The sequence below is a fragment of the Ambystoma mexicanum genome, chromosome 6q (assembly GCF_040938575.1).
Source record: "Ambystoma mexicanum isolate Mex_15411 chromosome 6q, UKY_AmexF1_1, whole genome shotgun sequence".
Classification (NCBI taxonomy): Eukaryota; Metazoa; Chordata; class Amphibia; order Caudata; family Ambystomatidae; genus Ambystoma; species Ambystoma mexicanum.
The window spans coordinates 93,733,121-93,751,815 of NC_090937.1; the positions used below are offsets into that span (position 1 = coordinate 93,733,121).

General features: G+C 45.0%; 1 protein-coding gene across 2 annotated transcripts in view; it reads left to right on the top strand.

The window, feature by feature from the left end:
- LOC138515803 (broad substrate specificity ATP-binding cassette transporter ABCG2-like) overlaps positions 1-18,695 on the top strand; it is a 570,220-nt gene that overhangs the window by 209,422 nt on the left and 342,103 nt on the right. For both annotated transcript variants that reach the window (XM_069630538.1, XM_069630539.1), the window contains exon 3: positions 13,857-13,916. In XM_069630538.1, coding sequence (XP_069486639.1) covers positions 13,857-13,916 — 60 coding nt within the window. The remainder of the gene's footprint in view (positions 1-13,856; positions 13,917-18,695) is intronic.

Below are 18,695 nucleotides of genomic sequence, written 5' to 3' on the forward strand. Positions count from 1 at the left end.
TGTATAACGCCTTCTGACCTAGGTTATGGTGTCAAAGTGCTTTTTACCTGTCGGAGAGGCAAAGGCGGAGTGCGATAGGACATTCAGTAGTGGTAGGGAGGAGCAAAGTCGGCTTGATATTTGCGATGAGGTTGAGGAATAGATCAGATGCTCAGGAAGGCATTCAAAGGAAAATCGTGGCGCAACTATGTGTATAATTGAAATGTATTTATTGTGGAACACAACTGTATTCTATGGTGCAAAGCACGAAAGGTGAGACAGATGGGGGAAGGAATTTATTGCGCCAGGGGGTATGTATGGAATTTACTCATCGCGTGGTGAGCCAAGGCATGTAAAAGGATTTTATTTAACAAAATCCCTAGGCTTGTGCTTCTGTGCAAGGTGCTTAAAGACACAAAGCCTGTCTATATGGTCAAGTGCTTAAGTTGCAGAATTGGTGGTCTCAAATCTCATCTTCACCATTTTACTAAAGCGTGTGATCCTGGGCAAATGCCACTGTGCCTTATCTGTGGAGGTTTAATAAAAAATGTGTAAGCCCTGCGTTTGCTCTGAAAATATGTTCTACTAAATAAATAGAACACATTTGTGAAGTTGTTTTTAATTATTAACAAAACAGCAATATTTATGTTGACCCAGATGGAAATAAATTGGAGATGCTGATTGTAAATTGCAAGTACTTGCATGCGCTGCGAGGTGTGCGTGCACTGCGGGCCACAAAAATCTCAGCGTTTTTCAAATGTAGGCAGGTCTGGGAGTGCACTGTATTTTCCCGCCTTCTTAACATCAGTCATTGTGGCAAAGTGTTGCATTGCTTGCGGTGGAACACTGAAAGGAAATGTGCCCTCTTGTGCTCATTTTATGTGCGCAGTACGCGTATACTTTGTCTGTTTTTTACCATTTCGTAACTCTGAGATCCATGCTGCTTTTAAAATTGCCCCGAAATTACTTTGTCTGCATACCTCTCGACCTTTTGCGTTCCATGGGCAGGTGAAAAATGTCGATTCTGGTTTCAGCGAGTGAGGGCCAATTGAGCTGTATGGACAGTTTAGCGGCTTGGGTGTGATCTGTCTGACATTAAGGCAGGGTTATTCTGATTTATTGTGGTATATTCACGGCTCCAGTCCTATAAAAAGTGGTGCGACTCTGGCCAGCATTGGGAAGGGACCTTCTAATCAAGGATGCAGCTAGAGAACTAGCCCCTTTCATCTCCAAACTAATTAATGCGTCCTTCAAATCCAACTCCATCCCAAGCAGTCTTAAAGAGTCCTGGATACCTAGACCCCTCCATAGCCACTAATTATAGACCAATCACGACTGTCCCTTTTCTCTTGAACATAATCAACAAAGTGGCCTATATACAAATCCAAAAATACCTTGAGACTAACCAACTATTAGGCTCACGCCAATCTGGGTTCAGACCCCAGCACGGCACAGAGACAGCACTAATAGATTTTAAAGCCCACATTGATGAACTTAATGGCAAAGGAAACACAGCTATTCTACTCCTCCTTGACCTGTCGGCGGCCTTTGATCTGGTGGACCACGCAGTTTTATGCAAACACCTTGCAACTGCAGCCCACTTCTCAAATGAAATTATAGCTTGGGTCGGTTCATTTCTTGACAATAGAGGCATGAGTCTTCGTCATGGCAGCGTCGTCAGACCCGGTGCTAACCACATGTGGGGTCTCCCAAGGATCATGTGTCTCACCTAACATGTACAACATCTTCACTAAGCCTTTATTTGACAAATTGGACAGGCTGTGTGTCACCTATACAAACTACACGGATGACACTCAGATCCTCATCGCCCTTACGGGCAATTTCACGTCAGATACAGCCTTATTGAATGAGATTTACTGCCTCATTCAGGCATGGATGGCCACCCATGGCCTCTGCCTGAATGACGATAAAACAGAGATCCTCATCCTTGGTTCAGCTGACAACCTAAGAAAACTTAACGACAACTATAGTGCCTTTAACATCGATGGTAATATTATCAAAGTTGCCAAAGAAGCGAAGACACTTGGTATTTACCTAGACTCCACGATATCCGTAAGAAAACAAGTAAATACCCTGGCCTCCTCCACCGCCTATACTGGCAAACTTATCAAAGCTTGCAGACCCTTCCTCTCACCAGCGAGTTGTATTATCCTAGCCAACGCTTTGATCCTGTCTAAATTAGACTACTGCAATGGTGCTAATAAGTATATCACCGACAAACTACAAACGCTGCAAAACAATGTGCTAAGAACGGCGTTGAACTTCCCATCCAGAGAGCATATATCGTACCTAAGAAGAAACCAAAATTGGCTAAAAATTACTGATCGTATTCTCTTTAAAATGGTCGCTCTCACCTTCAAATGCCTAAACAATGCAGCCCCCCCATATTTGACAGAAAGTATAACTAGAAAATCATCCTCACAACCAACCAGAATAGCCAACTCCTTCTGTCTCCAAATTCCCAGATTCCGCCTACAAAAAAGAGGTGCTTTACCAGTTGAGTTAAGAAGCGAGCACTCCTAGAACAGCTTTAGGTGCAACACCCGCTCCTGGCTACGACTTAATGATCGATAACTCACTGCCCCACCTCCTCACTCTCACCTACTTCCTCTCAGGCTACATCGACCTAGTAACCGCAAGCACAATGTGTTCCTGTATATATTTGTACCATGTAAATTGTAACTATATATATGTACATATGTATATGACTCATGTATGTCTATTGTAAACAAGCTATAAGTAATCTTGATACTCTGCGTGCCCAGCTACCCAAGGGTTTGGGCGTCCTACAACTACAAATAAATAAATAAACAAACACAAGTCAACGATTGAAAAAAACACACTTGACCATGCTTAAAATGGAAAACATGTATTGGGGGAACCTCACTTCTTGGGAGGGGTGGGGCTTGGGGAAGAACGGGGTGTGGTGAAGGGGCGTGGCCCCGGCCAGGTTGCGCAACACAGTATCTCTATTACAACCCAATTCTGGCAATTTGCATAAAAGCAAAGAGCATTATGGGAACAGCATAATGTCGACAATTTGAAATGTTAAACCTGTCTTCTAGTGATTCATTAAGAAAACCTGTTAAGTGAATAATGGACTCTTCTGTTTTGATTGGTTACACTGTTCACCCTAATAAAGAGATATCTGTAAAATGCAGCTATTATACTGGATGTGAGGCTCCAGCCCTACACTTGTGAACACTTGGTGAGGAATGGGTTGTGCATTGGGAGCAGCTTGCCAGACTGCTTTCAGAAGACTTGGTGGGATCTCCTGGGACCAGCGGACGGCTTAGCGCTGCTCCTCTTGTTCCGTCCTATTTCCTGCACTGCACATGACACAAAAATCCTTGACAAGGGAACAGATTTTCATATTACCTTGCTCCTTAAGTATAACATGCAGGTACCGTATGAATCTGACAACTTGTAACAAAACATGTCCATTTACAAAGATATCAATGTGGGACTTTTTTCAGCAAACTTTACAAGATTGCGGTGGTCTTGCGGTTAAGTGGCTGGTTTCAGAAGCAGCAAGATCAGAGTTTGATTCCTGTTCAGGGTTCAAAATCCGAACCCAGCCTGTGGTTTTTCTTTATTTCATTAATTTCTTAAACGCACAGTGGGGACAGCGTCCTCCCTCTTTAAAAAGTGGCTGGACGCTGTCCACTCACGTGGTTCCTTGACTTGAGCCCTGGTTATTCTGATTCATGGTCGGCCATTCCCCATTTATTCACGTGCATCGGCATGGCTGGAAGGGCGTCACCATGGAGTGTACCACAGAAGCATGTCCCATCTATCTAGAAAAGCTTTAAGGAGCAGATGCTGATGAACATCACGATCATTTACAAAAATAGTGAAAAAGAATGGTTCTCTAGATTTGCCAGTAAACATTAGACCTGGCGGGTTGGAATGGTGGCTGGACAATAGAGAAACCCCTGAGTTAGCCAGACGTGGTAGTCTGGACGGATATATGGTGTAAACCTTAGGGACTGCGTAGGACACATGTATGTTTAGGGTCAGCTAATGAAATAACTGTAATAGAACACTCTTGGTATACTAATCGAAACCCAACCACTTCTAGACTGACCTGTTGACCCGCCCCTCCCCCCGCCTCTGCCTCTGCAGCGCGGTCAATGGGCCGAATCTTGCCAGGTCCAAGATCCGGCATCAGATTTCTCCCCGGATCTCGGACCCGGCCTGCCTCAGCCCTGACCAGGCTTGACCGAGCCACAATCTTCGCTGAGGGACTCCCTCGTTAACACACGGAGCAAGGCATCTTTGTATCTCGGTGGAGCTGTGGACTCTGTGATCTAATCTGCACTGTGCGCTCTAGCAGGCAGAGTAGATTACATCACCAAGCCCTTCTGTTTGTCGAGTGATGCCACTGTGTCCCCTCATGTGGCTCAGTGGCTGTCTAGAGACACATACACCCCCCCCCCCCCCAACACCCCCAGCACCCCATCAGGGGGTGCATGCTCCATAATTACAAGTTATCACTTATTTCCATTTCTTAACGAGGAACCATTACGAACGTCTTGTCCAAAACAATAGTCTCTTCATGAGCCATGATTTATAAATCACTCGTACTTTAAAAGCTCTGCTAGTCTCTTAAAGGACAAGTGATTTATAAATGATGGCACAATAGTCTCTTCATGAGCCATGATTTATAAATCACTCGTACTTTAAAAGCTCTGCTAGTCTCTTAAAGGACGAGTGATTTATAAATGATGGCACAATAGTCCCTTCATGAGCCATGATTTATAAATCACCCGTACTTTAAAAGCTCTGCTAGTCTTTTAAAGGACAAGTGATTTATAAATGATGGCTCATTAATGGAATATTGAACAAGACGTTCGTAATGGTTCTGTTAAGAAATGCAAATGGGCGTTTTCATTCCGAAAACACACAGACCGCACCAGTTAGCTGCCTAAATGTATACCCTCATCCAGGCCAATTAAATTATATCACACACACGTTTTTAAAACAAACTACATGATTTTCAGATGTTAATATTTTTAACACACCTAAATTGTTTTTTGTTGTTGGTATAACGTAATATTTTCATCATATATGAGTCCTGCATTTGTCAAACACTGAAACGTAACCAGGCATGTTATAAGTTTTCAATCCCCAACGCCCATTTGTTTGCCTTTTGCTAAATTGGATTCTGGTCTCCCACTCAAGATTGGGGGAATAATGTCACAACTGTACACGTTTTGCCTAACATGTTTCTATAAGGATTTATATATTTGTGTGAGTACCTTACTACGGTTTGTGTAATTTTCAAGCCATCTCTATAAAGTATTGTTGGAAGCCAAACAGGGGGGTGAGGAGTGGAGTTGATGAGAGTGCAAGGCCAAGTGAGTCGTGAATTTGCCCAGTATGTGGCACGAGAATTTGCAATCCTGGAGACTGGAGCGGTTATTTTTCCGTCATTGTGGCCATGTGCTGCTTTTCAGGGCACAAGGAAAGGATAGATGTGGGTGGACAGTGTCGCTTTCTTTTCTCCAGAGGGCAAACACAACACCCTTTGGGTGTTTTTGAGTCTGGTAAGCTTGCTCAAGTGTTTGGCTACCAGGATTTCATCCAGGGTGTCAAGTTCCCAGTGTTGACGCGAACCAACAAGACCCGATATAACTGTCATCAAAGCACATGTCTCCTATTTGGATTTTGTTTTCGAGGCAATATTGCACTATATTGCTAGGTTTAAAAGGTGATCAGCGTTTATACTTTGCCAGCGTAGTTATTGCAGGCTCTCATCTCTCCACGTTATTTTTCTGGTGATGGGATCCCAAAATTATTTTAAAGTGGCAATTATAACACATTTTGGGCGCACCAGTGCCATGGAAGTGGAATTGATGTACAGTGTGGAGTTTGTACAGAAGCAGCATGAAAGAAAATGCACCATTGGTAAACTGTTATTTTGAACATTTCCTTTGAGTGGAGTTCAACTGCCAGCTCTGCACCCTCTGACCTCCGCCTCCTCGGAACGCCGCCCCTCCTCCAACTGCCACCCCACCCCAGCCCTTGTGTGATTCCCTTTTACATTTTTTCCATTTCCACCACTTGCACTATTTACTCGCCATCAACGACTCCTATCTCCACCCATTCGCATGTGCTGACTTTTTGATCTGCCATTTGCAGCCAAGGTGGCTCATTTGAAAGCCTTTTATCACTGAGAAACTTGCCTTGAATATGATCCCATTTGCTTTATACACACAAGTGTTGCCTTTCCTTGCATCATGCCTCTCAGCAGATGTTTATGTCACAACGTTTTTAGGTTTCCTTTCAGTACCACTTGAGGCATTTATATATATATTTTTTGCCATGTATATTTTTGCTCCACGTTTCTATTGTGATAATAGAGTTGAAAAACAGGTCTTGTCACCTTTTCCGGACTGAAATGCTTGCTTCCCCTTTTTTAGAGCACACATGCTGACATTCTGTGTTCTTTACTGACAAGAGAGTGTGACATAATTGGCAAAAAGCATTGGCAAAGCCAACAGATTGGGCTTTTGTGTGTAGGCATGGGATAAGCATTTGCAAGGCACTTCCATAATCCTACGACCTGGCAATAAGATGGCAACTGCTGGAAAATGGTGCGATTACCTGGGCATAGGAGAGCAGTGCCTATAGAGAAGTCAAAACTGTTGGCTTTGTCAATGCTTGCTTTGACCTGTACGTCAGTGCACGCAACAGATATAAATGAAGTTGGGAAAGGTACACTTGGTTAGGACATTTCTTTTAGACCAGTAGCACATTTAGGACTTGGCGTTTGAAATGATCGGGAGGGGAATAGCTTTATCAAGCAGTAGCAATAAACTAACTCGGAGATCTCAGAAGGATGCGTTTTGGGCAGGGATGGGGTGCTAGTGGCTCAGAAGGGTCATAGGAATTAGCACGTTTATAGGCAGTCAATGGGTTGGTAAATAACCAAAACCCCCACACGCTGTGTGTCCCTCCTCAAATGTTATCTCCCTTCTAACTGTACTCTTAATGCAATAGTTTCATCTTACAGGTGACTCTTGAGAACCACTAATAGCCACAACTTAACGGGCTACGTTTTACCCAGTTGAGAAACTGCTAATTGAAAGGTACCTGTAAGCAATGTATAAGGGTTACAAAGTTCTGAATTGCATTATCTTTATATGTTGCTTATTATTCACTTTTACTTATCCTGAATAGGTGTTTTAGGCCTGTCCCACAAGATGACTGTCTACTAACCAGTGTCATCTCCTTACTGCCATAGGAAGAGGCACAGGTGGTCTTGAAACCTATAAGGAAAAAATGAGTTTCCCTGAAAAAGCGATCATTTCTACAGGACCAGATGTTTTTTTTAAACTTTCTTGCAAGCGATGCAATATGATGCATTTTGTTTTGCCTCATTGTGATTAAATACGATGTGCAGTTCTGCTAGGTCAGACTACCATATAGGCATAAGGTATTTGCAAGTGTGAATTTTGAGCATGCAATTCATAATCATCTGGTCAGGGGCCCCTTCGGACAACACACAACTCATTGACACTCTTAATGCAGCAACATTCAGCCTCGAATCGTGCCACAATATATAGCAGCAAGAAATGCACTGATTAGCATACTGTCAGTTACACAGCAAACTGCAGCCATGCATGGCAGTATACATATTCTGGGAGATACCAACAATGGTTATACCACTTTGTTGTTGAAGCGTCATGCCAGTCTGAATGCAATGTTGTGCTGTAACAGTTTCATTGCTCATGCATTGTCAAAAATATCACGCCATGTTTTTCCTTACTGTGCCTTTTTATGCCACGCTATGCCTTGATAAACTATTTTACGCTATATAATGATTTCTCAAGTGCCCATTCTAGGCCAGATTCTGTAATTGATTGCCAGGGTCTGCTTTATGACTATCTGACACTTCAACTGCATCGCAACTCAGACTTGCATAGAAGCACAATACAATGCAGTCAGGCACTAGCAGCTAACGTAGCCAACCTCACACTGTAAGGCAACATCAGTACTAGCATGTTGACCAATAACAATAATGGATAGCCGGCTAGATCTAAAGACAGGCAATTGTATTGTGATTGCATTGTTCTTATCTTCAAAACATAGGTGCCAAACGTTTGTCACTATGCCATGCCTTAATTGATCACATTTATTATGCAATGGGGTGCCAAAATTTTGTCACTATGCCATGCCTTAATTGATCATATTTATTATGCAATGGCACGCAAGTCTTGGAAAAGCTGGCCATCTCCCAGCTTAATCTCCACTGTTAATCTGTTGGCTGTCTCTATGATCATCAGTCTGGCTTCAGAGCTGCCAGAAGTACGAAACTGCTCTCCTGAACATCTGTGAAGACCTGGTCTCCAACCTTGATTCCAACACACCCTGTGTTCTCATCCTACTTGATCTTTCTTCTGCCTTTGGCACGGTCAACCATGCCATCCTGCTGAACAGTCTCTGTGATAACCTACGTATCACTGATCAGGCCCTGGCTTGGCTGACTTATTTCCTCTCCGATCAAACCTCCCAGGTCCAACTGGGGTCCTACCTCATCTCTATCTCTACCTGTGGTGTTCACCAGGGGTCTAACATCTCTCCCTGGTTGTTCAACCAATACCTGGCACTCCTTGCCCAGTGCATTGCCGCTCTCTGCCCCAACTTTCAGTGCTATGCGGATGACACACAACTCGTTTTCAGGCTCCCCTCAGCCACCTCTTCTCCTTCTCTCATCTCTGACTGTCCGCCATCCAGGAGTGGTGTGCCGCCAATGATCTCTGCCTTAATGCCAGTAAGACTGAGATTCTCCCCATCGGTGCACCTGCCCCCTCCTTTCCTATCACTCTCTGGCCAGCCTCTCTTGGAAATCTCTGCACTGGTTCCCAGTGGCTGCGGGGATTCAGTTCAAAACCCTCTGCATTGTCCACAAGGCCTTCTGGGGACTGGGGCTCAATACCTTCAACTCTCTATTCCTAAATATCTTCCTTCTTAAGGCCTTCGCTCATCCGCCTCCAACTTCCTCAGGGTCAGCTGCTTCACCAAGCAAAGAGTTGGTGGTAGATTTCTTTCCTCGGCTGGGACCTCCCTTTGGAACAGCCTCCCTGCCTCTCTGAAACTTGAGCAGAACCATCTCCGGTTCCGTAAGCACCTCAAGACATTCCTCTTCGCTTCTGCTTTCTCTCCTCCGCTCCCCTGCTGAATCTCTGGCTGAAACTGAAACTGCACTGGTCACCTGGCTACCCACTGTTCTCGGGCCCAGGTCCCCGCCCAGCCAGTTGCACAGCTGCACTGCCCCCTGCACTCGGGGGCTGTTCTCTGTATCCCTACAGCCCTACCAGCACTTGCCACCCCCGGCTGCACTTATTTATTATGTATTGTATTTATTGGTGTTTATTTATTTCACTGTTCTTCCTATGTACTGCAGTGCCCCTCCCATTAATCTCGCACTTTTCCCCTTGCCCCCCTCCCCTGCACTTGCGTGATCTCAATGTCACCTGGCCTAGTAGGATCGTTGTCGGTCTTCCCTTTGTTCCCCCTCCCTTGCCTCGTCGCTCCTTGAAACACTTTTGTATAGACGCGTTATAAATGCCATATCATATCACGCAACATAAAATCCTTTAGTAACTCAGATCTGTGCAAACTGACATACACAGACTGGTCAAAGTGCCTTGAGGCCTTACCATTGGCAGATGAGTGCTCTAAAGGGCATGTAACATGACATACGAAGTAATACCAGTGCTTTTTACTATAAAGCCAACGTCTTGCAAAGTGGTGTCAGATGGACATAGATGTCGGGTAATGGGTCCATATATGGCCACATGGCTCCTTCACTTCGGGAGTTGCTAATCCAGTCCTGTTTGCATTCTTGAACTTGTAGAACTGAATCTACAATGGGGGAAATCCAGGACTACAAGAGCCGCATAATACCAAGTAAAAAACAGAACAGGATATTTGATTCCGGAATAGACTGGGGAATGCGGACGTTTATGCCAATACTGCAGAGGTGCTTGAGGTGGACAAGCCTACAGATTCCAGCTCAGAGTTCCCATGAAGTGTTTTGCGTGGGGAGAGGCAGGAATGGGTGGGAATGGCCATAGGGATTAGTATGGCCCAGGGCAGTCAATGGATGGGCACATAACCAAACCACACCTATGGACTGGGTCCCTCATATGCCATTCATGTGTCCATCCTCATAAGCCATTCCTCCCTATCTGTACTCTATGGCAATAGTTTAGGCGTATAGGTAATAGTCCAAACTAAAGATGTAGGACCGAACAAAATCAGTGAAACGCATGATCTGGTTCAAATATGGCTTTGTGAATTGACCACCCCAGGACACCAGGAGAATGGGCAAGGAGCTTTAATGTGGGCTCCTCACAGCCATAAATCCAAACCACCAACTGACAGTCACCTCACAGCGTTCCGGTAGATCTACTGGCAATGACGTCATAGAGGCATCAGGTGAAGAACACAGATGTGCACAAGCTCCAGTAACATGGGGGTAAGTAACAACATTGGCCAACATGAGTAAACATTGAACCATAACTATAGCACTTTGCTCTTTTCTCACTCTGCACTTTAAATGGGTCTAGCTCACTTTTCCCGAATGCACCTGATTCTGCCGCATTTTTGTCCTTTTTGTTGTTCCACAAATGGGTATATGGTAAATTGAGGTAAAGTATATAACGTGCAGGTGGGAGGGTCCACCTCACGAACCAACCTCCAACACTGTGATAAAAAAATCAGCAAAATCAACAAAAAGAAATTCTGTGAAGTTGCCATTCGAGGAAAAAATGCGACAGTCATTCATACAGGGACGTCATTTGGGGGTCGCCAGAGGTCGCAAGTGCGACCCCTGAGGTCTCCCTTGCGACCTCTGAGGTCTCCCTTGCGACCTCTGTGGTTTTCCATGTAACCCAAAAAAAAAAGGTTTTTTTTTTCTTTTTGCAATGCAAGTTCCTGGGCTTGCTGTGGCCAGTGCCATGTGGCTCTTTAATTCTGGAGTGGCTGGCTTTCTTGTTCTGGCCCCTTAAAAAAGAAGAAAAATAGGAACTGGAGTGCCACAAGTCTAACACTTTCAGCACTGACCCTAAATAAGAAAGAATAGGAATGCCAAAAAATGTGTGTCTCTGGAATTCTATACAATAATTGCTAGACTTGTTAAAGGTTTATTTCAGGCACACTTCAGGGGGTGAGTCACTGATTTAGTCTGTTCTCAAATGTCTCAATTCAACCTTTCATCCTTCTGATGTCGATAAATGGGTACCAACACAGGATGGGTGATATTGGGTTTATATGTCTTCTTTGTAAAGCGCTTAAACGTAAGTGCTATATAATAACACATCATTATCATTTTGCCTTGAACGTCTGCTTGAAATCACAGTAATTTGGTAATATGGGCCTATACACACTGATCTTAACAATACATATGGCGATCCATTCAGGAATTAAATGTATATCACAGTGATATAGTGATATTGTAACCACATTTTTCCTAGTGTACAATGCTATGCGATGCCACTTCCTGGTTTGTCAACGGGTGAAAGGTTGTGTTCCATCGCTTCCCACAATATCACTTTGGGGAGGGGTCAAATGACATCACTTCCTGTGATGTCATCAGGGGGTCAAGGGTCATGTGATGTCACTTCCGCTACCCCTGGCATTTTGATGAAATGACGTCCCTGCATTCATAGAACCTTTTAAATGCCATTTCGGTTAACGTCACATCATTCATTTGACTTTAAAATGCGGTTGTGCCGCCCCATTTTGCATTTATGCCACTTTGACTCGGACTGTAGCCTCCATGTTCTCAGACATTTTGAGTAGTTCTCGTACCCCGATGCCTGCAGCTTTCTTTTCATTCTGTAGCCCAACACTCCATGTCATTTTTAGGGCAGGCCGAAGAGCGCGTGGTCAATGTGGGTGTCAGAGTGGACGTGAATGTGCGAGTGCGCCTGCGTGACTGGGTGGAAATGGCGGGTGCAGGCCAGGTGTGTACTGAACATTAGGCATCGATGGACATACCTGGCCCAATGGCAAATTATATGGCATATGAAGCAGAACCTTGGTGATTACCAGTGTATAACAAGGCATAAAGGCGTAAGTGTACAGAACCAGTCAAATGGTGGCAGTCTCTGTCTTGTCACGTGAGTTTACAGGCATATGAAATGACTTGGCATAACAGGCTCCAGCCTGGAGATATGAAGGTAGGACATCGCTTTTTGTGAGAGTAACTGATCACGTGTTTGGATATATTTTTTTAATAAAGATAGTTGTAATTCTAGAGGGGCCTTTATGGTTTGACGTGCATATACGGTCTCAGGCATCCCCCTCTGCCCCTTTAATACTTCCCTGGTATCTCTGTTGCCTCTATTGCGCCACGTAGCACTCCTCAGCTAGGCATAGCTCACCTGGGTACAGCCCTCCTGGAGGCTTTGTTAAAGGGATGTTATGGTTGAGTCATAAAAGAACTAAACCCCAAAAAATCACCAGTAATGGTTTCTAAATAATATGGTCACCAGGCTCCAATGCTTCTAATACAACCCATGTCTTAATAGATGACATCACAAATGATGGCCAGGCCCGCTGGCCTCTCTATGCTGTTCATTATCTTCTATATCTATGGATGTTGCAAAGTATCCAGTAAATACAAATCTCACTGGCATGGGAAGGTGGGCAGACTCGGACACCATCTGTAAATCTACATATATTAAAGGAGCATTGAAGGATTATTTTCCTACTGCTTAGACTCAAAACCCAGGCAACTTTGTGTTCACTTTTCCAGATGTTTACCATAAAAAGAAAAAAATCCAGTTCTTTATGGCTTGGTCGCTTCTGCCTGCTTAGGGATGGCCATAAGAGGGTCCGTCTCTTGTTCTAGCCCCTGAACCTAGACGGGTGGCTCACCACCTCAGCCTAGGATAGCACATCCCTGTGGGGAGAGCTAGCAGTGGCTGGAGGGTCAGACCAGGCTGTGAACTACCACCATGTGGAATTAAACAAACTAGCAAGATTGGCCTTCTTCTGAGAAACCTTTGGGTATGTACAGGGTTCAGAAACCCGACTTGGTCCCCCTTGTGTGTTTTTATAAGATAGGAGAACTCTGGCATTTGAGGCGCCAATTCGTCTGTTGGTTGCCCGTCGGGATCTGAGGCTATATCTTGCATATGGCGACTATACCTTGGAACCGGGGCTAGAACTATCTTAAGATGCCATTACCTGGCTGGGTGAGGCTCTACTGTCGCGTTAAGGCAGTGCATGTGGTCTATCATAGCAGTGATGGGCGGGCACCTCCCATTTCATCACTGCACCCCTGGCATATAAAGTTAGCTACCTAACTGAGATATATTTGGCAACTAAAATTGCCCTTTCGTTTGTGTTGGTAATTATTGCTCGTATTAATTGACACTTACTGTAGTTTTTTTTCTTTACATGATGTAATTTCCTGTGATGTCATCGGGGTGAATGGTTATGTGGCACACTACCTGTGACGTAATTCAGGTTGAAGGTCCTGCTATGTGACTTCCTTTGATTTCTTCGGATACATTAACGTCTGCAATATTGATGAGTTGCTCTTCCTGGCAAAACAAGATTCTAATGCATTTTAAATGATTCTGTGTAAAACCGGAAAACCAACTTAAAAATGTGGACTTTTTTTATTCCAATTCTTCAGATCTAATAATAATATGCCACCATGTATGTTGAAAGAGCATATGAATGTATGTTAGGCCAGAACATGTATTAGTGCTCTGTTCGCATTTATATATATAAGAAAGAACACATGTTGAGTGCCCCGGTTAATTAAAATAATAATTAGAAAAGCGATGAGGGTGAAATTTTATAAATGCGATCTTTGTTTGTTTTTTCAGTGGGTTGATGGCACCTGGCCTCAACGCAATCCTGGGACCAACAGGCAGTGGCAAGTCTTCGTAAGTGAACACTTCTTTTTTTTTTTTTAATCTCTCAATCAATACCAACACTGGCCAAAATGTACTCTAGGAACCCGCCACCTAGTACAGTGGGCCAGTGGAGGAACTTTGCTGAAAATGTTGGGAGGGACAGGGGTGGGGTGGAGGGAGGGCAGATGGTGGCTCTTGGGGATTGTTTCGGCCAAATTGTTTGAAAGAATTTGGTCGAATGGTAGATTTGACGGACTTCGGTCACCACCATTAGTTCCCCCGCTCCCCATGTTCGGTATTTTTGGCTTTGGCGGTTGCAGGGGTGTCCCCTGCTTCCTCAGTATTGGTGGCAGGGGACCCAACAAAAAAAAGAAGAAAAAGGGACCTTGCAGCGTCAGATGCAACCCGCGTTAGATGCATGGATTAGATGCATGGATCTGATGCTGCAGGGTACAGGAGAGGCTGTGGATGGAGAAAAGGTAAGTAGGGGGCGGTTATGGGTGAACTGGCGGTTTGAGGGACAGAAAATAGATTTCTGAACTCTGTCCTGGAGGGGCAGAGGTTCAGAAGGCCATCCTAGTTTCTTGGAACAGGGTAACCTCTGGACAAGCCAGACCAATCAAGGTAGCGATCGCGGCAGTCAAGACTAGGTCTCAAGAGGGGTGAGGGTGACTGAAAGCCCGCAGTGAGCACACAAAGCAAGGACACTTACAAATTACTCCAAGCAGGTGTTATATTAAAAATATAGACACATTTATTCCTTTGTAACATTGACCGTAGCGAGAAATCACAATAAAACTCAAGTAAACCAACACATCACAATCAAATACAATATATATACAATTACCAACGAGTCTAACGAGTTAGACACACAAAATGTGCAGACCACCTATATGGGGAGGAAAACAGGCAGTGCGAATAATAGTTAGACCCAGTCCGCCTTCAGAGGCACCTAACTAGAAGGAAGTCCGAGCCCTACGAAGAGTGGAGCCTTGTGCTCAAAAGTACCTGCACACGCGGGTGCCAACGGGCAAAGGGGAGTCTCTTCGAGGGAATCAGGCAGTTCAGTTCGGTGAACAAATGAAGATGAGCCGAGGTCCACAACTCAAGCGCAGCCTCCACTGTGGGCAGAAGCAGAGCGCGAGTACGGAAAGGCGTGCTGTTTGACACAGCGGGGAAAAGCTACGGGCTACTGCAGGAGGGCGACCAGTTCCTAGCGATGCTACTCACCGGTCCCCAATGCAGGCAGACCCAGGCTTCTCCGCGTCAGTTTCAGCGCTGGCAGGTTCAGATACGAGCAGGGGACGTCTCGGCGTTGTGTAGATTACGCAGCAGCAGAAGTTAGAGTTGAGGATGTCCCAAACGCAGTGAACCCACAGTTTGTTACCATCGCAGGGCAACGGAGCGGCCGTGTGTATTTCAGCCCAATGTACACTTCTCACTTCAGACCTGGGAATGACAAGTGTACGAATCGTGTGAGAGTGGAAGGACTCGTAATACAGCAACAACCTGACGGCGGTTACAGAGCAAGACTCCTGGGTAGGCTGGTCAGTCCACTGGATGGCCCAGAGACACTTCCGAAGGCTTACGTGCAGGAGATGGTGAAGATGCCGAGAATAGTTGTTCCCACTATTCCAAAGGGTCGAAGTACCAGTACAGGCCTTCTCGTTCGATCAGAGGTAGAAAGGGTTACACAAAGCGACAGCAGTGCAGAGGAGCAGTCCTTCAGCGGGTCACCAGCGATTCCTCGGTTCAGCCTCGTAGTTGCAGGAAACTTGGCTCCTGTATTCCTTCGTTCGTGAGAACTCAGGAGATCGACCTGGTAGTGGTGTTTCCAGCCTCCTCTTATCCACAGTTCCCTTCGCGCCAAAACGGAGGGGACCCAATGGGAGATCTGCTCACAAAACACTCACACCATACGTGGACCTATCACGGACCACGGTGGTCCCAGGCATTCACGACACACTAGACTCTCTGGCACCCAGAATGTGTACTGGGACCAGACATCCCAGCCCACATCCCGTAGGCACACACAAGGACTGTAGAAGCCCGCGAAAGCATCTGTGTTTCGCAGGAAAGTACATGCCCAAATAAGGAAGGCCCTGAGTCGGCTCGACCTGGGGAAGGTGAAGGGGGCAAGACGGTCAGCGGGCAGGACAAAGAGCCCCGTGGTCTGGCCATTTTGTAAGCCAGGCCACCATTTTGGGCTAAGCGTGAGAAACGCGTGTAAACAGCCAAAAGGAGCTCAAAACTTAAAGAAACAATCGCTGCCATCAGTCCCGTCCGTGATTCACTTGCACCGTTCGTTAACAATCCAAAGAGAGTGTTTAGGGCCTGTAGAAGACTAGAGACCCAAGAGAGCAGTAACTTAGCTTACAGTGCCCTCTTGTGCCATGTTGCGCGAAAGCTGCAACATGATAAAAGAACTACGGAAAACAACGTTTCCCGGTACTGACTGTCTTAAGGGCATGTCAGTTTCCCCGTAAGAATGGAGCGAAAGCCCAGAGGAGTGCGGCAGAAGGCTGCACTTCTCTGGCAAAGTCTAGATCATGGTGAAAACAGCAAAAAGTTTAGGGGTTGGCACATGGAAGGAAAATTACCCACAATTAAGAAATCTTTCCTAACACATGGGTTTGGTTTTTTGTACCAAGGTAAAACGTATTTGCAGCTAAAATGACTATGGTCAAATCCGCCGTGATTTTGTACCTCGGTCAAACAACCTAAATCCTTGAGGGATAACACTAAACTACTACAACACAAGAGTCCATTGCTGACACTCTTTTATAACTTTCATAAGAATTGTGGCATATTTTTTTAATTCAATTGGGCCACCACACATCTTCAGCCGGCCTGCCATGCACCCAGTGACATAACATAACATTCACAAACTTAATTCCAATAGAAAGAAGAAAACCCCTCACACTTCTCGCCTGGTAAATGCAGCTCTACAACATGTTTTACAAAAGATTATTCGGTTTTAGTAACGCTTGAGTTAAGTCATATAGTCTTAAGTGGGCTTGTTAAGCCAAGTTTATTTTCTTGTGCAAAAGACCAGCCAACACGTGTTTCGACGTGATGTCTTTTTCAAGGCTATTCAATTCTTGATGCATTACCAGATTTGATACTTGAAGCGTCCTGTAAGGAATCACCTCCAAAACTACCATCTACATATGTCAGGTCCCACACCCTGTCTGGCTTGACTCAAAGTCAGCAGCCAGGTTGCTGAACTGGGTGTTGCAGGGCCTAGCGCCTGTGCTGCCACACTAGCAGCAGCACTTCCAGGGGCCGCAGTGCAGAGAATCGCTTTCCGGCTTTGTGTTTGTGCGACACACAGAGAGGAACTAGGAAGCTCATTCAGCTGGCTGGTTTCTGTCTGGAGGTGCAGGGGGGCCACAATCATCACATTCATGGCAGTGGGATGCCCTGCATCTGGAGGTGCGTAAGTGCGAGGTTAGGTCGTTGTAACAAGAGACGTGGCCCGGGCGGAATTTGAAAGCAGAGCAGTGGGAACTTTTTTTGTATTTTTATAATTTTTAATTGTGTTTGTGTATGTTTGTTGGGGGGCTGGGCTGCTGGCTGACCCTAGTGAGGGCACGTGTCACACTTGGACAATGTGAGCAGAGCTCACAGTACACATTAAAGCCCCAGGTATGAAGACACACAAACAACAACGAATGATGCATTCTCTGTGGCAAGCCACAGCTCTACAACGCCTCTAAAATTAGTCTTGCCACTTTTCAGATGCTACCAAAGCACCACCATCCTATTTTCAAAATGAAGTTGCCGAAAGGTGTGCCCTCCCCAAGTAGAGTGGAAAGAGTCAAACTGAGAAAACCTGTGAACCAAAACTGTTGTACTCTGCATATTCTGTGAAATGAAGCTGAGTTCTATACGCCTTCCAAACATGGTGAACATTTGTTAAGCAGTTTTTGCTCCTGGTGCGCAGAAGGAACCATATGGGATTTTATGTTAAAAGCACACGTTTAAGAGCCCTTCCCCTGCCGCCAAAAATAATCTTCACCAAACTGGCAAAAAGTATTTCCAGTTTTGCAGACAATTTTTAAGGACGGTTTGGTGCAAATTAGTAAATGAGTGTCATGGTTCAGGTTACAAGCCACCAAAAACGGATTCACTTACCAAAATAAGCAGGGGAGTATCCAGCATTATAAGAGTGTGGGGGTGGGGGGATGAGCACCGAAATGCAGTGCGTGGAATTCCACATGGTCTCATTGGCACTCCCAAACCGCCCACCCCTGGCCCAATCTACTTTTTTGGTAACCATAGTGGAAGATGGCATTTTAACACACAAAAATAAAACTGCATGATCATTCAAGATGCACAAACCTCTATTAGAGCTCTGTCCAAGCCCTCTGAGGCAAAATACATGCAAACGTCCTAATTATTATTATTTTTTTATTTTTATTTTTTTTATTTTATTGGTTTATACAAACCTTTAAAACATTTCGAGTTAGTCCAGACCCAATACAGAACAAAACAAGACAAAACATGTGCATGAGATAAAGTTCCATCCTTTTGACACGGTTTGTGTCTTTAGTGCCAAAGGAGCCTTGTCAGGGAGTGATTAAATTGCTTTGTGTGATGACTAAGCCATCTTAGACACTACCCTAATGTCCTTGTGCTTCGGTGTCAGATATCTCAAGGCTCCTTTCAATCTCATGCAAAAACAGGGTTAACACCCTTGTCAGTTTTGTGTTTGAACCCATGAACATCTGCTGCCACCTTTCTTCGGTGTTCCTCAGTGGAAATTCATTTAACATTTGGCCAAGATGTTTAGTTCTTAGAGATCTA